We start from the raw sequence: 18,411 nt of genomic DNA, 5'->3' as shown, positions 1-18,411 counted from the left end.
TTCTAGCAATACAAGAAGGCCTTTGTGACATATTCAGAAAGTCCATTCCACAATACAGGGGCCACAGCAGAGAAAGCTCTGGTCCAGGCTGATGATGATGACTCAATCTGCCTACCTACTGATACTTTAAGCAGGGCTTGACCGGTAGAGCTGCCACAGAGGAATATACTGGGAGAGACAATTCTGCAGATATCATGAACGAATGTGGGCATACACAGTGAGCAACAGCCAGCACTGCTAGTCCTACGCACTTGGTGGGCATTTTCCTAGTGGAATCTAGAATCAATGAGTAAATTATATTCCAGATGCACTTTAGTGATGGGTGGGGGGGGGGGTTGTACAAGCTCCTTTGTAGATGTTTGGAGACCTTTGTGTAATTTTTGGAATGTCCAACACAGCAATTCTACTGTTACAATGCAAGATGCTTTCAATAAATAAAAAGTTGTATTAAACCATAATAGAATATCTTCAGAGAAGTCTTATGTGCAGGGTCATCCCAACTATAAGCTCCTCACTCCCTCTGAGCAATTGTCTCCTAGTGAGAATACTCTGCCAGACATGCTACCCTGCCTCATCCTTGCCTCACTGATGCCTCTGGATCCTGACTTTTTTTACCTGCCTGGACTATGCCCCTTGCCTTCTGCTGATGACCTACTCCTTCCTGATTTCTGGGGTGCCAAACCTGTTATCACTTGGGATGCTGATGCCCCATTCCCCACAAACTGTGACAATAGTCCAATTTCTTACCCATTTCAAAAAAAGGCACTCACATTTTACTCACACTCAACTACCGGTTGCAAGGATTTTATATTCAACAGAGTGAAGCCAATTTCAGGAACTGGCCTGCACCAGAGATCTAGCTATGGGCCTGAGCTACAAGCTAGTGTACCTCACAACAGAAGTCACCCACCTGGGGCAGCATGCGATTTTCCTCCTCCAGCTGTCTTACTCTTGCTTCCAGCTGCCTAACATAGGACAAGGTTGGTTCTAAAATTAAAAAAGACAAAAGAAAAGAACTCGTATTACACACACACACACACACACAACTGCTTGGGCACACCCGAGGCCAGAACCTCCAGAAGGCAGTTTCTGACTGGGCGTACTGACAGCAGTAGCTGCTAAGTCTATGATATAGATTTAAAATCTTCTGTTTTGTTGCTCTCCAGTTGTTTAAAGGGCCAGGTGGTTGGCTGTAACTAGAAACCATCCAAGACGTTAAGCCCTGGTGTGAGAACTACAATTTTTTGTAGAGAATCTAAATTAGTGAACCTGTGTGGCTTAATTTGAAACTTTCATCTGGGATATACACAATTATACCCCACAAACTGCCTTTGTTCTATGTATGTAGATAACTGCACAGCCAAGAAGAATGCAACATTCAGATACAATTTCTTTACATTAGAAAAGTCCTTGCAGGGGTAGTCTCAGTGATTCCGAAGTCCTTGGGAAAAGTCCAGGATGTGGCCCTGAATCACTGCTTCCTCCTCCCTGCTGCCCCCCATGAAGCCAAGAAAGGGATGATCCTTGCTCTGTATGAGGTGGGCAGGAGTCAGTGCAGCCACTGAAAACCAGCTGTCTAAACTCTAGATGGGGCATGTGCAAGTGGTGGCAAAACCATGCTCTTCTTTTCTCCCATCCTTGAAGAAGCAGGGCCGTGGGCAGTTGTGGCCCCCATGTGCGGGCTGTGGGGCAGCTGCCCCATTGCTCACTGGCTAAGAATGCCCCCGAAACCTTTAGGGTGACACACTCCAATATTCCACTAAAAACTGAGAGATGCCACTGACTGTCATTCTGCACAGGCTCTGTTTTTTTCTTCATCCTTTGGCATCTATATGAAGAAAACTGAAGTTGAAGTGGCTAGGGATTTAAGTATGCCCTAGCAGGCAAACATGTCTTCATGTCGTTCATTTACATGATATGATCCTCTCTTCTGGATTTGAACTTTGGAAGCACTTATGCAGTCTATCTCAGCTTACTGAGAGGCTTAGGCCCAGTTGTCAATTCCTAAACAAATATGTAGTAGGGATCATGCCTGCCTGGGATCCACGATCTCAGAAGTCAATCTCCAGTTCTAAATATCAGAGTGGTAGGATCCGCTTACTTGGTGGCAAGGGAAGGAATTCTACATATGCTCAGAAGTGCATGTATTTTTTTTTCAGTTAAAATAATTGCATGTCTCAATTCCAAATCTGAGCTTAACTTGGAAAACAGGTTCCAGGGCCATGACTGGGCTGAAAACCTAATCTAGATAAAACCATCATCATTGCTTCCTTTGTCTTAAATGGGAAAATTATTTTTATACAGAATTGTTAAATGGGTGGATCAAGGCCTTTTTAAGTGCACATCTGAGATGTTTTAAGTGCACACCTGACAAAGTAAGAGTGTGAATGTGGCAGAAGCATTTGTGAACACATGTAACAGAGATCCACTCATCAGGCAAAGTATGTTAGCTGCAGCTCTCTATTTAATATACGACAGTGACATACAAAAAAGGTGACATACAGACACAGATTTGCTCCCTTTATATTTTATGATGAAAGTATTGTGAAGCATTCTGTATATTAGGCAGACACTATATATTCTGATTCAAAACAAAGTCGAAACAAGGACCTGGAAAGGAGCTCAGTCAGCAGGGGTTGAGGAGGCAACAAGGCATCAATCCTGCCTACTCACTCCTCTCATACAACTGATGGGAAGGCGACTACAGCCTGACAAAGGAAAGTTACTATCAGTTCCACCAACTTGGCCCAGGCCCCATGCTTTTGGAGGTCCTGACAACCCAGAACCCATCCACTCCAACAGAGGGGAAAGAAGAAAATATCAGACTCCCACTGCTGCCATTTACACCCATCCCGTCCAAGGCTTGAGCAGCAAGCTGAACAGCAGCCATTTGTGGTGACACCCCATCTCCATATCAAGAAATTTTTATCATTAAGGCATTTGGGACAGGTGAGGTCAATGCCTGGACTCAGGGTGCCTTCACCTGCCCTATCACGACCTGAGTTCGATCCCGACGGAAGTCGGTTTCAAGTAGCCGGCTCAAGGTTGACTCAGCCTTCCATCCTTCCAAGGTCAGTAAAATGAGTGCCCAGGTTGTTGGGGATAAAGTGTAGCGTACTGGGGAAGGCAATGGCAAACCACCCTGTAAACATAGACCGCCTAGTAAACGTCATGATGTGACCCGGTAATGACCCGGTGCTTGCCCTGGGGACTACCTTTACCCTTTATAGGCTCGAGGGAAACAACTAAGAAACAGGTTTATTTCAGTAGTACATGTGGCTTGGTTGTTTGTTTTCATTTTCTCCATCCCTATCAGAGTTACTGGAGTTCCAGGACCTGAGAAACCACACCAGTTACAAAGCAGGTTTCCTGTTTGACTGATTCAGACTTATAACATAGATCAGAAAGGCTTTCAACTGTTTTGAAAAAAAGAGCAGCCAAACCCTACCACTGTTCAAAATACCCGAAGTACCTAATGGACTACCTACATAAGCAGCAGACCTCCTAACTCTTCTCCCGCCAGAAACCAACAATCCTCAACTCTGTCGGTTGGCCGGCAGTTAAACTGCCAAACTCATCCCCTCCTTTTTGTGCAACATTCCAAGCCACTGTTTGAAAATGATTGGCTGAGGCTCCTGGAGGGTGGAACTTGAAGTCGTAGCCATTGAAGAATATCTTGTATGACATACATAAATATTTCATACCCCACCCCTCCCCATGATTTGGTGTTCTTAAAGAATGCTAGAATTGAACATGAATTGAACATGCTAGAATTGTACATGACTTATTTCCCTGTGCTATTTACATTTCAGTCTTGAACCATCATTCCCAGTTGGGCTTGCAATAGAATACTTGGGACCTTAAACCAGGAGGGCAATTGTTGGGTTCAAAGAGCAGGTCTGTGGATAGCCAAGCCATGAGCTCAACAGACCTTAGTAGGTCTTAATTTTGCTGCTGAGCTGGCTGCTCAATTATATCCAGATCACCTCACCTGCCAGGCAGCCTATAAAATAAAAATGAATGGCACTAGATGAGATTTCCCTCCTTCCCATTCTGAAGCTCACTGGTGATTTCAATATGCACACACAATGGGAGTGCGTGTGAACTGCAATACATAAGAAGGCAATCTACAGCGGTTTGTCAGAAATGATTAAAATACAGCGTGGTACTGAACTAAAAATAGGGCTGTGGGACAACAGGGAAAGAGGTGATCCAAGGTACTGTGCATTCTGCTATGCAAGAATTGTCATAGCAAGTGATGGGTGAACCTGTGATGCTTCGGAAATTAGCATACACAACCTGTGAAGTTCTGCTAAAGTAACACCCCTTTTTGGATGGCTTTAATAGTGGGAATGACACATGCTGTTCTTCTGATATCTTTAGGCCAGACAATTAAGTAGATCAATCCTTTACAGTTTCTACTTTACAGTTGCCACTAGTTCTCCTGGGGTGAACCAAAGCGTTCCCCAAAGGGGAAAACTGACAATAGCTACCATCTTACATTCAGTTCCTATAAGAATGTAAGGAGAACTCTGCTGGATCAGGCCCAACTGGTCCAGCATGCTTTTTCACACAATGACCAACCAAATGCTTCTGAGAAGCCCAAAATCAAGGCATGGAGACCACAGATCTTCCCTAAAGCTGCCCTCAGCAACTGATATTCAGAAATGAAATGTCTCTGAAGATGGATGCTCTATTTAAGCAGTATGGCTAATAGCCATTGATGGATCTCTTCTCCATGAATGTCCTTAGATAGCCCTTAATGCTATCTACATTAGTGTCCATTATCATAATTTATGGTAATAAACCCCCAATTATGTATAAGTAGTCAAATGCCGCCGCCACAACCACCTACGGAAATCTGTTTATCTTAGAAAAATTCTTTTAACTTCTCTCAACATTCTTATAGATTTATTTATTTTTGCTGAAACCATACCTTTCCTACCCATGGAATTTTGCAAAGCTTATCCAAATTGGTTCTTGTGGGTTATCCGGGCTGTGTAACCATGGTCTTGGTATTTTCTTTCCTGACGTTTCACCAGCATCTGTGGCAGGCGAAACGTCAGGAAAGAAAATACCAAGACCACGGTTACACAGCCCGGATAACCCACAAGAATCAATGAACTCTGACTGTGAAAGCCTTCGACAATATTCTTATCCAAATTCTTCTAATTTAACTTGAAATTCCTGTGGATATTTTGCTAGAGCAAAACTCTCCCAGTTTGGTTCTAATTTTACCTGAGTCAAAGTTCAGTGGCAATAATGCTCTTGTCCTGCGCTGCTGACAATGCAATACTCTTACGGGTCAGACTGATGACCTAATGCAAAGCTAGTCGGAAAGCAAAAGAGAAAAGAACTCTGGAAGTTTTTTTTTTTTAATTGGGCTAGAAAAAGGAAGTAGAAGACTGGAAAGGGAAGACAGCTCAGGAAAACTACAAGAGTTGGCTGCATCCTAGGGTTTTACTGTTCCTTATTCCAAGACCTGGAGACCTGACCTTTTCTGTCCCAAATATTTAATTGCAACTCCCTCCAGCTGAGCATGTTTATAAAACGTGTTCTCTGCTGAAAGGGGTGTATCAGCAACAATGGCAGAAAGACAAAACAGCATGATTCTGATTGCCTTCCAACAGAACTCTAAGGCTAAACTTATTCAGAGCTCTTCCCATTCTACAAACAACTTTATAACCTTTGTCTCAGTCAGCCTGATAACAGCCTTATGCTCAAGGCTAATGTTATGCCCATCTTGCAGAAAGGAAATGACCTCTGAGAGATTATGACTCACTCAAGCCTACCTACCAAGTCCATTGCTGAGTGGGAACTGGAACACAAGCATGACAGATCCAGGCCTGATATCATCATACTCACTTAGGACCAGTCTATACAATACAGCTAAGAAGCTGAACTTTGTGTAGAATGTGGGAATCCATCTCCTTGCCAAGGTGCAGAAGTGGAGATATACACAGTGTTGCTGCAACTACATCAGCTTCCAAGCTCAAATTGAGGTGCTGATTTTATGCTTGTGGTGACATTCTGGACACAAGTTAAGATGAGCTTCCAAGCTCAATTTAAGGTTTTAAGATTCTAAATAGCTTGAGGCTCATTTTATAATGGTGGCTTTAACCTTTAAAACTCTAAGAAGTCTGCAGCCTACATTTCTTTGAAAGCATCTTCTCTCCATACAGACTCCTAATCTACTTGTTCTTCAGGGGAGGCCCTGCTCAAGGTCCTGCTAAGAAGAGTGATCACAACAATCTAAGAAGGAGCTGAAACTTCTGCACCACTGCCCAGAGGCTGTAGAATTAGATCCCTGCTAATCTTTGGTGCTGACATGGATGGCTCAGGCTAGCCCCATCTCGTCAGCTCTCAGAAGCTAAGCAGGCTCAGCCCTGGTTAGTACTTGGATGGGAGACCACCAAGGAAGTCCAGGGTTGCTATACAGAGCCAGGCAATGGCAAACCATTCTTCTCTTGCCTTGAAAACCCTACGGGGTCACCATAAGTTGGCTGTGACTTGACGACACTTTCCACCACCAATCTTTGGGGGAAAGGGGAAGGCCATGCTTACCATTTGTCCAGCTCCCACTTCCTACCAGCACTCCAGTGGGCAGCAGGAGGAAAAGGAGAAAAATATTTAAAAATCGCCATCAGGCAACACCATTACTTCACTCTACCACTGAGCCACAGCCCCTTCCCTTCCTTTTTCTAAAGGGAGATGCTCCAAAAGTCTTTTCTCCTAGGAAAGATAATCTGTGATACCCTATTTAGATATAAAGTAACCAGATCAGTACACAAATAGATTAACTAAATAACTATAATAGTATTCTTTCTCTGAAGGCCAACACCTAAGAAAAAAGCCCTGCCTTTCCAGCAAATCCACGTCATGACCCAGAAGACTGCAAGGAAAGGCTGAATCTTGCTTCATTCTCCACAGTGCTTTTGCAGAAGGAGCAGTGGCACAAGTCTCTCACAGTGTTTCTGTCTCCAGTAATACCAACCTCTTGTGAGAGATTATTCCCTCCCCTTTTCAGTCTGAGTTCTGGGGACAAGAGGATACTCATGGCAAGCCATGATGGTGTGACACTCTCACGTTCCTTCTGGGCAGCTGAGGCTCATCTTCTGAAGGTCATCTACTGATGCAAGAAATAAAGACTGGCATCAAGCTGAGCAGCAACCTCATTTCACAAAATGGGCAAATGGTCTTTTTAACCAAAGCCTGTTTCCCTCTGACTAGAAGAGGCTCTCCAGCAGAGCTCTCTCCTTGCTCGGCAGCCAAAGACAGAGAAACTGAACAGGAGACCTGCAATATATATCTTATACTCCTGAGCCATGGCAACATATATTTCATATTAAATTTCATTTACTTGCCCCAAGTCCTTGGGACTGAGCAGTACATAACAATGCATAAAGAAAGGAAGGGATGAAGTATTTCATAACCCAAAAGATACTATTTTAACAATGTCGGGCAATAAACTATTTCTACTCAGGGCGCAAAACTATCCATCATCATGAGGTTAAACAAGGACAAGGATTACATCAACCATCTCATTTTTGCTCAAGTCATAAAGAGGATTTCAAGACATTTTGGTAGGAATTAAAGAACAAGCCGTCAACTCACAGTACCACCTTGTCCTACATTCAGCATCTTTTGAAGCTCATATAAACATCAGAGCCCCAAGAGCTCTCATACATTTAAATGTCTGCTCATGAAATATTTTATGGTCACTGGCAGCTTTTTGCTTTTGTCTTCCTGTAAGCATAAATTGCAGTGGCTTCATCAGCAGACTACAAATCCTTATTTGCCTTAACAACACTGTTTATAAGAGAACCAGTGTGGTTTGATAGGAATACAAGAAACTTGGGTTCAAGTCCCTATTCAACAATGAAGCTTGCTCACTGAATTTGGCCAACTCACTGTCAGTAGAGGGAGGAAGTTTCAGGCAGAGGGGCCTGAAACAGCAAGCACTAAGCACTCTTTTTCCTCTGCTTCTTCTCAAGCACAAAGCACCCCCTCCCCAAGGCATTTTGCAAGGAGAAAGGGCCATCAGAGCTTTATTATACATTGCTGCCATATAAAATGAATCTTGCTTCTTGTTTAATCACAGTCCCACAACATGGCATTTTCAGGCCAGAGAGGAAATAGGGAAGAGCCTGCTGGCTGACTCCTACACACGAAGCCAGCTGGGTGACCTTGGCAAGTTACAGCTGTTAGAGCTCTCTCAGCCCCACCTACCTCACAGGGTGTCTGTTGTGGGGAGGGGAAGGGAAGGTGATTGTAAGCCATTTTGAGTCTCCCTTAAGTGGTAGAGAAAGTCGGCATATAAAAACCAACTCTTCTTCTTCTGACTATAAAATATAGTTTACCTCCTGTTTCACAGGTATATAAGATCTGCATACCTAGAGTGACAAGCCATTAGGTGAGCCAAAGGACAAGAGCCAAAGGATTCTTCTCCTTCAGCTCTTAGACTGAAGGTCACAGCCTTAAGCTGAAAGGAAGATCTGTCAGGAGAGAGAGGAAGACCTACTCTGACCTCAGAAGCCTCCCTTCCCCAGTTTATTTTATTATATTTTCTGTTTTGTACTATGAGCCACTTTGGCTCCCCACCAGGGAGGAAACTGAGATGCAAACAATTAAATAATTTTTCAGAATACCTCTTACTCATTTGGATTGTTCTGTCAGGCTTCACCCATGTGAAATGAGGAAGTGGCCTATGATATCACTGTTGCCAGGGGTGGGTTTTCTGCTCACCCAAGAAGGTTGCTTTCTGATACTCATTTTGACAGTGACAGTTAATGACAGTTTATGGTGCAAAAATCTGCCTACTATCCCATTGGGACACAGTTACACATTCCAGGCCTCCACATGTCCCTGCAACAGACAGGCCCTTCTGATCCAGATGCATCCTAATAATGCACATTTAATTAAAAGGCTATGTCATGATCCCAGGAGCTTCCATCCCAAGTCATACAGAGAGAAGAGGGAAGCAAAGGAAATGAGAGATAAATGGAAGCTAATGAAGTTTTGCATACTTACATACCTAATTGGGTGTACATTCAAGGGAGTAAGTACTTGGGAGCCAACACTGTTCTTGTTATCCTTTTAGTTAAGTTTTAGTTACCACCATCAATTTATCATCACCTCCAAAATCTGTCATGAATGGATCTGCTATCACACCAGAGAATTCAGAGAACCTAAAATGTGGTGTATCTTCCATGTTCAGGCAAATTTTATTCATCTTAGGTAAGGTGGGTGCTTCTGTGTGAATGGAAATATGCAAATTTGCAACAGATGATGCATTTTCAATACTGTTTGCCCATGATGAATTAGTCCGCCTTCTCCTACAATTGGATTTCTGATATGTACATACATTGCTTTAACATTTGCCATGACATAACCTACCTCTTTATCTTGTCTATAATTACAGGTCTGGGGCTATTTGATTTCCTTATTTCTTCCTGGAACAAAATGTACATTTTTTGCACATGGTTAATTCATTGGAGCACAGTGCCAAGTATGTGGCTCTGAATACTGCTAAATGAGAAGCATTGGCACTCATAAGCTTTATCCTTGGCTATCCAAATTACATTTGGAAATACCCTCCACCTCTCCATCCTGATTATCACGATTTGAGTCAAAATAGTTATTTTTAGCAAAGAGTAGGAATCAGTGGTCAGTTCTCACAATGGAGGGATGTGAGCAGTGGGGTCCCTCAGGGATCTGTGTTAGGACCAGTGATTTTTAACCTGTTCATCAATGACCTAGAGATGGGGGTGAACAGCAAGGTGGCCAAGTTTGCAGATGACACCAAATTATTTAGGGTGGTTAAAACAAAAATGGACTGTGAAGAGCTCCAAAAGGATCTCTTCAAACTGGAGGAATGGGCAATAAAATGGCAAATGAGATTCCATGTGAGGAAGCATAAAGTGATGCATATTGGGGCAAAAAATCCCAAGCACATATACGCTAATGGGATCTGGGCTGGCAGCGACAGATCAAGAAAGGGATCTTGGGGTGGTAGTGGACAGCTAGATGAAGATGTCAACCCAGTGTGCGGCTGCTGAGAAAAAGGCAAATTCCATAATTAGACAAGGAATAGAGAATAAAACTGCTGCTCTCATACTGCCCTTGTATAAATCTGTGGTGAGACCTCACTTGGAATACCTTGTACAGTTCTGGTCACCACACCTAAAAGATGATATTGCAGAACTTGAGAAGATGCAGAAAAGAGCAACCAAAATGATCAGGGGACTAGAGCAACTGCCCTATGACGAGTGGTTAAAACGCTTAGGGCTGTTTAGCTTGGAAAGAGAATGGTTAAGGGGAGACACGATAGAGGTCTATAAAATTATGCATGGTATGGAGAGAGTGGACAGGGAGAAGCTTTTCTCCCTCTCTCATAATGCTAGAACACAGGGTCACTTGCTGAAGCTGGAGGGTGACAGATTCAAAACAGATAAAAGGAAATATTTCTTCACACAACGCATAGTTAAATTGTGGAGCCCCTGCCTCAGGATGTGGTGATGGCTGCCAACTTAGAAGGCTTTAAGAGGGGAGTGGACATGTTCATGGAGGAGAGGGCTATTCATGGCTACTAGTCAAAATGGATACTGGTCATGATGCATACCTATTCTCTCCAGGATCAGAGGAGCATGCTTATTATATTAGGTGCTTTGAAACACAGGCAGGATAATGCCGTTGCAGTCATCATATTTGTGGGCTTCCTAGAGGCACCTGGTTGGCCACTGTGTGAACAGACTGCTGGACTTGATGGACCTTGGTCTCACATGAACACATGAAGCTGCCTTATACTGAATCAGACCCTTGGTCCATCAAAGTCAGTATTGTCTACTCAGACTGGCAGCGGCTCTCCAGGGTCTCAGGCAGGGGTCTTCCACATCACCTACCTGCCTAGTCCCTTTAACTGGAGATGCTGGGGATTGAACCTGGTACCTTCTGCATGCCAAGCAGAGGCTCTACCACTGAGCCATGACCCCCCCCCCGCCATGTCTCATCCAGCATGGCTTTTCTTATGTTCTTATACCCAGGCAACAGGTGCAGTTTACTCCTCCTTGGGATAGGTATGCTTTCCAGACACTGTAGGTAATTATACATCTCCCTGTAATTATGTATTTTTAATCTCGAATTCCTACAAAAGAAATGAGGGGGTTTTTTTTAGTAATTACTGGTCTTAATTGAAAATTCTACCTCTTTAGAGGACAGAGACATGGAAGTTATTCCACTGAAGATGCCTGCCACAGCTGCTGGCAAAACGTCAGGAAAGAAAATACCAAGACCACGGTCACACAGCCCGGATAACCTACAAGAACCAATTCTACCTCTTTGTTGCAGTTCAATCTGAGAGTCTTTAAAAAAAAAACAAGTCTAGAATTTGAACTGCCTTATACTGAATTGGATCATTGGTCTATCAAGGTCAGCACTGTCAACTCTGACGGGCAGCCTCCCTCTGGGGTCTTCTGGTAGAAATCATTCCCATCACCTACTAATGATCCTTTTAATTGAAGAACCCAGGGATTGAAACTCAGACTTTCTGTATGCAAAGCAGATGTTCCACCACTAAGCCGCAGCCCTTCCCCCTGTTGCATTCAAGCCAATCAATGTTTTATTACAGACATGGTCACACATTGTCTAAACCACTAGATTCTAAACTGAGTGTTCCTCAGAAGCTTTATACAAGCTCTATGATGAGGTCAGTAGCATTTGCCAAACTTTTCTAAAAGCCCCTTGTCCATTATTAAGGTTACAGGGAATATTCTCAATTTGAGCAAGGCTAGGATGAAGCTGAGAGCTAGAATGGTGTAGATTAAGAGCAGCGGACTCTAATCTGGAGAACCGGGTTCGACTCCCCACTCCTCCACATGAAGCCTGCTGGGTGACCGTGGGCCAGTCACAGTTCTCTCAGAACTCTCTCAACCCATGAAGAGGCAGGCAATGGCAAACCACCTCCTAAAGTCTCTTGTCTTGAAAACCCTATGGGGTCACCATAAATCAGCTGTGACTTGATGGCACTTTCCATCACCACTGGGATGAAGCCCCTCATGCTATGCCAGTGATCAGCATAAACTGAGCTTCCCCACCCACCCCTCCCCAAGAATAATTTGCAATGCACACAAAATCCCTAGCAGACAAATCAGTGTGGAAAAAGAGTTTCCTGAGAGGAAAAAAGAGTGAGAAAAACTGGAATTAACAGACATATGACTTTTGATGTGATTGATTCAGGAGGGTCAACTCCCAAGTCTCAGGACACAGCAAGGCAGCGCTTTGGAAGAGGGAAACTTGCACACATACCTCTTGCAGCCCAGGAGCTGCTGCCTAGTGATACATTGAGGGGGAGCTACTGTAGCAGGCAGGCAGCAGCAGCACTTCAGCTGGTGGTGGGGCTGGCTGGCGAGTCTGTCTGCAAATGAGGTGGGGAGGATGGGTGAGCAACCAAGCTGACAACATTGCAGGTGGGTGAGTGGTGCAGGAGTCCTTGCTCCTCCCATCCACCCGCCAATCTTGCAGTGCTGCAGGCAGGCTTGAGGCACATGGGAGTTGATACTGCCTCTCTGCCAAGCTGGCAATGCTGCAAGCAGGTGGAGGGGGCACTGGAGTTGTCTCTGCCCCCACCTGCCAACCTGCCACTGCTGGAGAAGCCTGGTGAATGGGGAGAGTGACAGAGAAGGGGTGTGGGAAAGGGGAGGGAGCAAAGGCAGGAGGAACGGAATGCCCCCTCTGCGTAAGTTTTTTGCAAGTCCCCACTTGTTTCTTTGGGGCCCTTGGAAGGGAAGGTAGGCACAAATTTAAATAAAAAGTGTGTGTGTGTGTGTGTAAAGTGCTGTCAAGTTGCAGCTGACTTATGGCAACCCCTAATGGGGTTTTCAAGGCAAAAGATTAACAGAGGTGGGTTGCCATTGACTTTCTCTGCATAGCACAACCAGGACTGACCCTGTTTATCTTCTGAGATCTGACAAGATCAGGCTAGCCTGGGCCATCCAGCTCAGGGCAAATGAAAAGTGGGATATGTTAAAAACTTGTGAAGACCTACATTGCCAAAAGAACTGTACCATTTCAAAACTTTCATAAACTCTGAACAACAACAATAAAGAAAAAACATGTTAGTTCTGCTCTTGACTTAAATAACTGTCACACAGATAAATCACTGGAAGAAATGGGGTTTTGAAGCCCCTTGTGGGCTTTGCCAATCTATACATGAAAAAAAAAGGATGTAGCTGCAAAACAACCTAGAGAGGCCAATGCGAAACACATCAGATGAAAGAAAAGATCTTCTGTGAACTTCTTCATGACAACTGCATATTTGTTGCTAAGGCAGAGACCTACTTCTGCATTCATACCTCTCATTCACAGATTGCTTCAATTCAAGGGCTGGCAGATATCATGCTATTCTCACTGGCGCCCTTGCTAGGTCCACTTCTCTCTATTTTTTAACCTTGCTGCTTTTGTTTGGAGCGGAATCCCTTTAAAATGACGACAATGTGCTGTGAAAATACCTCTCACACCTCCTTTGTTAAAGCCACAAGTCTGCTGGTTTGTTGCAGAACAAACCGACTCTTTGTTCCAGCGGGGTTTTTTCCCTTTTCTTTTTTAAAAATTCACTGATTAGGGAATCCTCTTTTGCCAACATAGTTCTCTTTACTTATCAGACCTGAGAAAGCCTCGAGGGCACACAATGCTGGTTACAATGTCAAAAACTAAACGCACAGCAGCCTGGTCAGTATCCAGACAGAGGAAAACCAGGACACCCCTCCTCAATTGGTCTGAGTTCTAAGGCTACTATTCAGATTGGGGTTGGGCAAAAAACTCAGAAATGTCCAACATTCAGTTTTTTTTAAGTGTATTGCAAGAATATCTGTAACTTTTCAAATGCCTCATAATAAGCACAGTACAAGCTATCCAAGCTAACATTGCACCTCCTTTTTTAAGCAAAGGGATTTGGGCCACTGGCATGGATAGGCCATTTCATTGTTGTGAATCAGCGTGCATCAGTGAGCTGATCCAAACCATAGATTGCACCAGAGCGAGATTCGAGTACAGGAGCACCTTCAAGACCAATGCTGGTATATCGCTGGTCATATATCTTATTTTTATTGAATTAATGTACACCCCACCTTTCTCCCTCAAAGGGACCCAAAGCAGCTTGCATCTTTCTCCTCTCCTCCATCTTATCCTCTCAACAACCCTGTGAGGTAGATTAGGCTGAGAGAATATGACTGGCCCAAGGTCACCCAATGAGCTTCCATGACACAAGCAGGGATTCAAACTTGGGTCTCCCAGATACTAGTCCCACACTCTTAACCACTACCCCACACTGGCTCTCAAAATATGTTTGTCTGACAAAAGATTTCTGCAGATGTTAGTGCCTGTTACTGTGGATTCAGTACTTAAGGTAGCACGAAGAAAACACCGTAATGTGCCCATATCAGAAAACTGCAGTATCGACTAGCATTTGTGAAACCAGTCAGATCAAAAAGGAAAGTTCTTAAGGTTTAACAAGACCCCAACTGATTTGGACCATCTAGTTTTGCATCCCATTTCCAACACTGGCCTCAAGGCGAGCATGGAGGCAACAATTTTGTCCCAATTCTTTGTATTCCAACATTTGAAGTTCTGAGGGCTACTGCTTTTGAATATGGAAGTTCCATTTAGCTATCATGACAGGTGTTATAGAGCTGTGAATGAATATGTCTGATAATCTAAACCAGGACGATCTTGCTATAATGTAGCAGTAAATGACACACCTAATGATATTTTATTTTGAAATCCTTTCATCACAGCAGTAGGCCTGAGCAGGGCACGCAGTAAAACTGATAAAACCTCCCAAGTCAGGCTTTCTCACAGATCTGCAAAGCAAGGAGACTCAGAAGTCTCGTTGCCCATGACAGCTTTTTTCCACCTTGCCTACCACAATCTGACAGGGTCTGACCTGTGTCCCCAGTGATGTTGGCTACAAAACAGCAGCAGATATTCCCCTTCTCAAGAAACTCATTAGATGCTTAACTTCAGTTCTCACTTGAGAGAGATGTTAGAGAGGAGGCTCCAGAAACCCCTTTAGGAACTCCTTTTCAATAGTATAGCTGCCTGGCCACATACCAAGATGCTAAAAAAAGCCCTTATATCACAAGGGCTCTATCATGCTGCCTTCAGGTCTCTGAAGAAAACTTACTATTGCATGAAGTCCGAAAGAAGCATCTTTGTGACATTCACCCCTTTCCCCCAAATTTTTCAGTCTGGCTGTTTACAAATTCAGTGGAATTAAAAATAAACACAAGGCACACATACTCTACCAGGGGGGTGGGGGATACAAACCAGCAGCTACGGTCTTGTTATTATAGGAGAAGGAAGCTTATTTGTATGACCAACAGCTAACAAAATGCAAGAGTCAGGACTAAACAGCATGTTATGGTTTTTGCCGAGTTGGGTTCCCTGGACCCACCAAACTTTCTCTGCAGTCACAGAGCAGCTGTGGGGAACGGCATTTTTAAAGCCTCCAGGAGCATGATTCAACTCTGAACAGTAGTATAAGGGGAACAGAGGCACCTGCCTTCCCTTCTACAGTGTTTTCCCAAGCCGAAACAGCCCCTGCAGAGGGTTACTTGCATACCTTTGGAGCTGCAGATAGAATATTCCAAGTACATGATGTTCCAAAGTTATGGAAATAGTTGCCTGCTGGGGCTATTTCAATTTGTGGAAAATGCTGTGGAAGGGAAGGCAGCAGACTCTCCTCCCTTAACAATTCAGCTCTGAGCTGAATCAGGTTCCTGGGGACTGTCTTTTCCTGCAGCTGCTGTGAGACAGCAGGGAAAGAATGTCGGGTCTGGGGAACCCCAACCCAACTCACCCAAAAACACGTGTAGTTTAGCCCTCACAGAGTTGGGGAGGGGGTGCGACTCAGTGGTAGAGCATCTGCTTTGCATGCAGAAGGTCCCAGTTTCAATTCCCATCACCTCCCATTTAAAGGATCAGTAAACAGGTGATGTGAATTACCTCTACTTGAGATTCTGGAGAGCTACTGCTGGTGTTAGACAATACTGACCTTGTTAGACCAATGGAGTGACTCATTATAAGCCAGATTCAAGTATTCAAAGTATGTTGCACTGGATTGTCAATTAAGTAAGGTAAAGGTCCCCTGTGAAAGCACCGGGTCATTCCTGACCCATGGGGTGATGTCACATCCCGACGTTTGCTAGGCAGACTTTGTTTACAGGGTGGTTTGCCAGTGCCTTCCCCAGTCATCTTCCCTTTACCCCCAGCAAGCTGGGTCCTCATTTTACCGACCTCGGAAGGATGGAAGGCTGAGTCAACCTTGAGCCGGCTACCTGAAACCGACTTCCGTTGGGATCGAACTCAGGTCATGAGCAGAGCTTGGACTGCAGTACTGCAGCTTACCACTCTGTGCCACGGGGCTCCTGGATTGTCAATTAGGATGGGTGAATTCCCTGGCCTTCTCATAATGAGTTCCCAGGTTTAATCCCCATCATCCAGTTTAAAGGATCAGTATGTAGGTGGTGTGAATGATCTCAGAAAATCTTCACAAAAAAACTTGGGTTTTTTCTTTGTAAGCCTAAGAAAACTAAGCCTAGGTGAGTGTGTCTCCAGCCATCTCTGCCTCAGGAAATCTGCTTTACAAAGCCAGTGGAAAAACTAGTGGCAGAAAGGGTGCGTGGGAATTGTTTCCTACACCTCTCAACTGAATGAAATCCCATTTACCCCAGCAGGCAATGATGTCCATAAATATGCACATGAGGACCAAGATCTTAGGGTTGAGGCCTACAAACCTTACCTGTGTTCATCAACCTCCACCCCTTTGCAGAGGTTGCACATTTCCTTGAGAAGAGAAGGAACCATTTCCTTGAGAAGAGAAGGAACCAGAAGAAAGGTGCTGGCTGGTGGCAGCAGGGGTGACTTCACCATGAACCAAGTCCAAGCTTCACAAAGGATTTGGCTCCAGCTGGTCACTGGCCATGGATTTCTGAACTGGGGGGCGGGGGGAAGGCATTCACATTCCAAACCCTGTTTCCAAAATTCACAAGCACCACTCCTAGTCTGGAACCCATTAAGAAATTGATATTAAAGAGTATTCTGGTTGGATGGATATGGGAAAAGGAAGCCTTTTGACATTGAATCCACATTTAAGGAAGGGATCCTAAGCAGATCTACTCAGAAATAAGTCCCATGTTATTCAATAGAGATTACTCCCAAGAAAGTATCATTACGATTGTGTGCAGAAATGAAAGACCAGTACAACAATTCTTCTTCAAGAATTTCGGGGGGCAGGGGAGTCTGAAACACGACCTTGCTTTAACCAGCTTTATCTCAGTGCCAGTTTTCTGTGGTAATTTGCTGAAAGACAAGCAAAGCTGAAAGCATTTATAGATCCATCAGTATGCACAATCAACTAATTATCTAATTACAGATTTTCAGATTTTAAATATGGGTCTTTAATAAGATTTTAATTTGATCAACCATCTGGACTATACTATTTGGTGGTTGCCTTGGGGCCTCATCCATGGGAGGAGAAAAGACAGGCCCAAAGCATATGGCAGTTGCTAGGCAACAAGCTTCACTTTCCGCCATGGGCAATACTACAAGCAAAAATTTGATGCCACAGAGGAAGAGAACGATCACCTTCTCAGTCCTGGAGGGGGGCAAACTTTTTGTACCATTCACTAGCCTGGTCTCCTTAGTTGGGAAAGGACGTTGAGCTAATTAATTTCTCACTGTCTTAGGCAGGCCCCGAATATTGCAATATCATGAGGCAATTGTGTTTACTTCCTGAATTAGGAGCACAGCTAGGAGGGTGTGATAAGGTACTTCCCCAGACACATTAAGGATTGGACTGCAAAGCAGGAATCAACAATCCCCAAACATAAAAATAATGTTAAGATGTAGCACTATCTTCTTTAGTTTGTAACAGGCATATTGTCGAGATGTGGTGGTGGAAAGTGCTGTGAAGTCACAGCTGACTTATGGTGACCCCATAGGATTTTCAAGACAAGAGACATTTGGAGGTGGTTTGCCATTGCCTGCCTCCGCGGGGGTTGAGAGAGTTCTGAGAGAACTGTCACTAGCCCAAGGTCACCCAGCATGCTTCATGTGGAGAAGTGGGGAATAGAACTCAGTTCTCCAGATTAGAGTCCACTCCTCTTTACCACACTTGCTCTATTGTCAAGATAATAAATGAAAAAGGAGACATCCACTTTCTTGGATGACTGGTGAGGCAGCAAGCAAAGAAAAGTACCATTGGGAGCCATCCTAAGCAGATCTACTTAAAAGCAAGTCCCATTTTATTTGGTGGGACACAGTCCAAGGAAAGCATTCTTAGGACTGCACCCATTGCCACTTCCAATTGCCTTTGGACAGCTGCAGCCATCTAGTTCTTTGCCCAACACCTTCTTA

The 18,411-nt window shown here is 44.1% G+C and overlaps 1 protein-coding gene across 1 annotated transcript in view; it reads right to left on the bottom strand.

The window, feature by feature from the left end:
• Positions 1–18,411, bottom strand: part of CCDC85A (coiled-coil domain containing 85A) — a 136,316-nt gene that overhangs the window by 31,535 nt on the left and 86,370 nt on the right. Inside the window, exon 3 of the mRNA XM_056853282.1 lies at positions 911–987. Within this exon, the coding sequence (XP_056709260.1) occupies positions 911–987 (77 nt within the window). The remainder of the gene's footprint in view (positions 1–910; positions 988–18,411) is intronic.

This window comes from Euleptes europaea, chromosome 7, assembly GCF_029931775.1.
Source record: "Euleptes europaea isolate rEulEur1 chromosome 7, rEulEur1.hap1, whole genome shotgun sequence".
Lineage (NCBI taxonomy): Eukaryota > Metazoa > Chordata > Lepidosauria > Squamata > Sphaerodactylidae > Euleptes > Euleptes europaea.
Note: the sequence above shows the minus strand (reverse complement) of the source record. Positions and strands in the feature narration are given on the sequence as shown.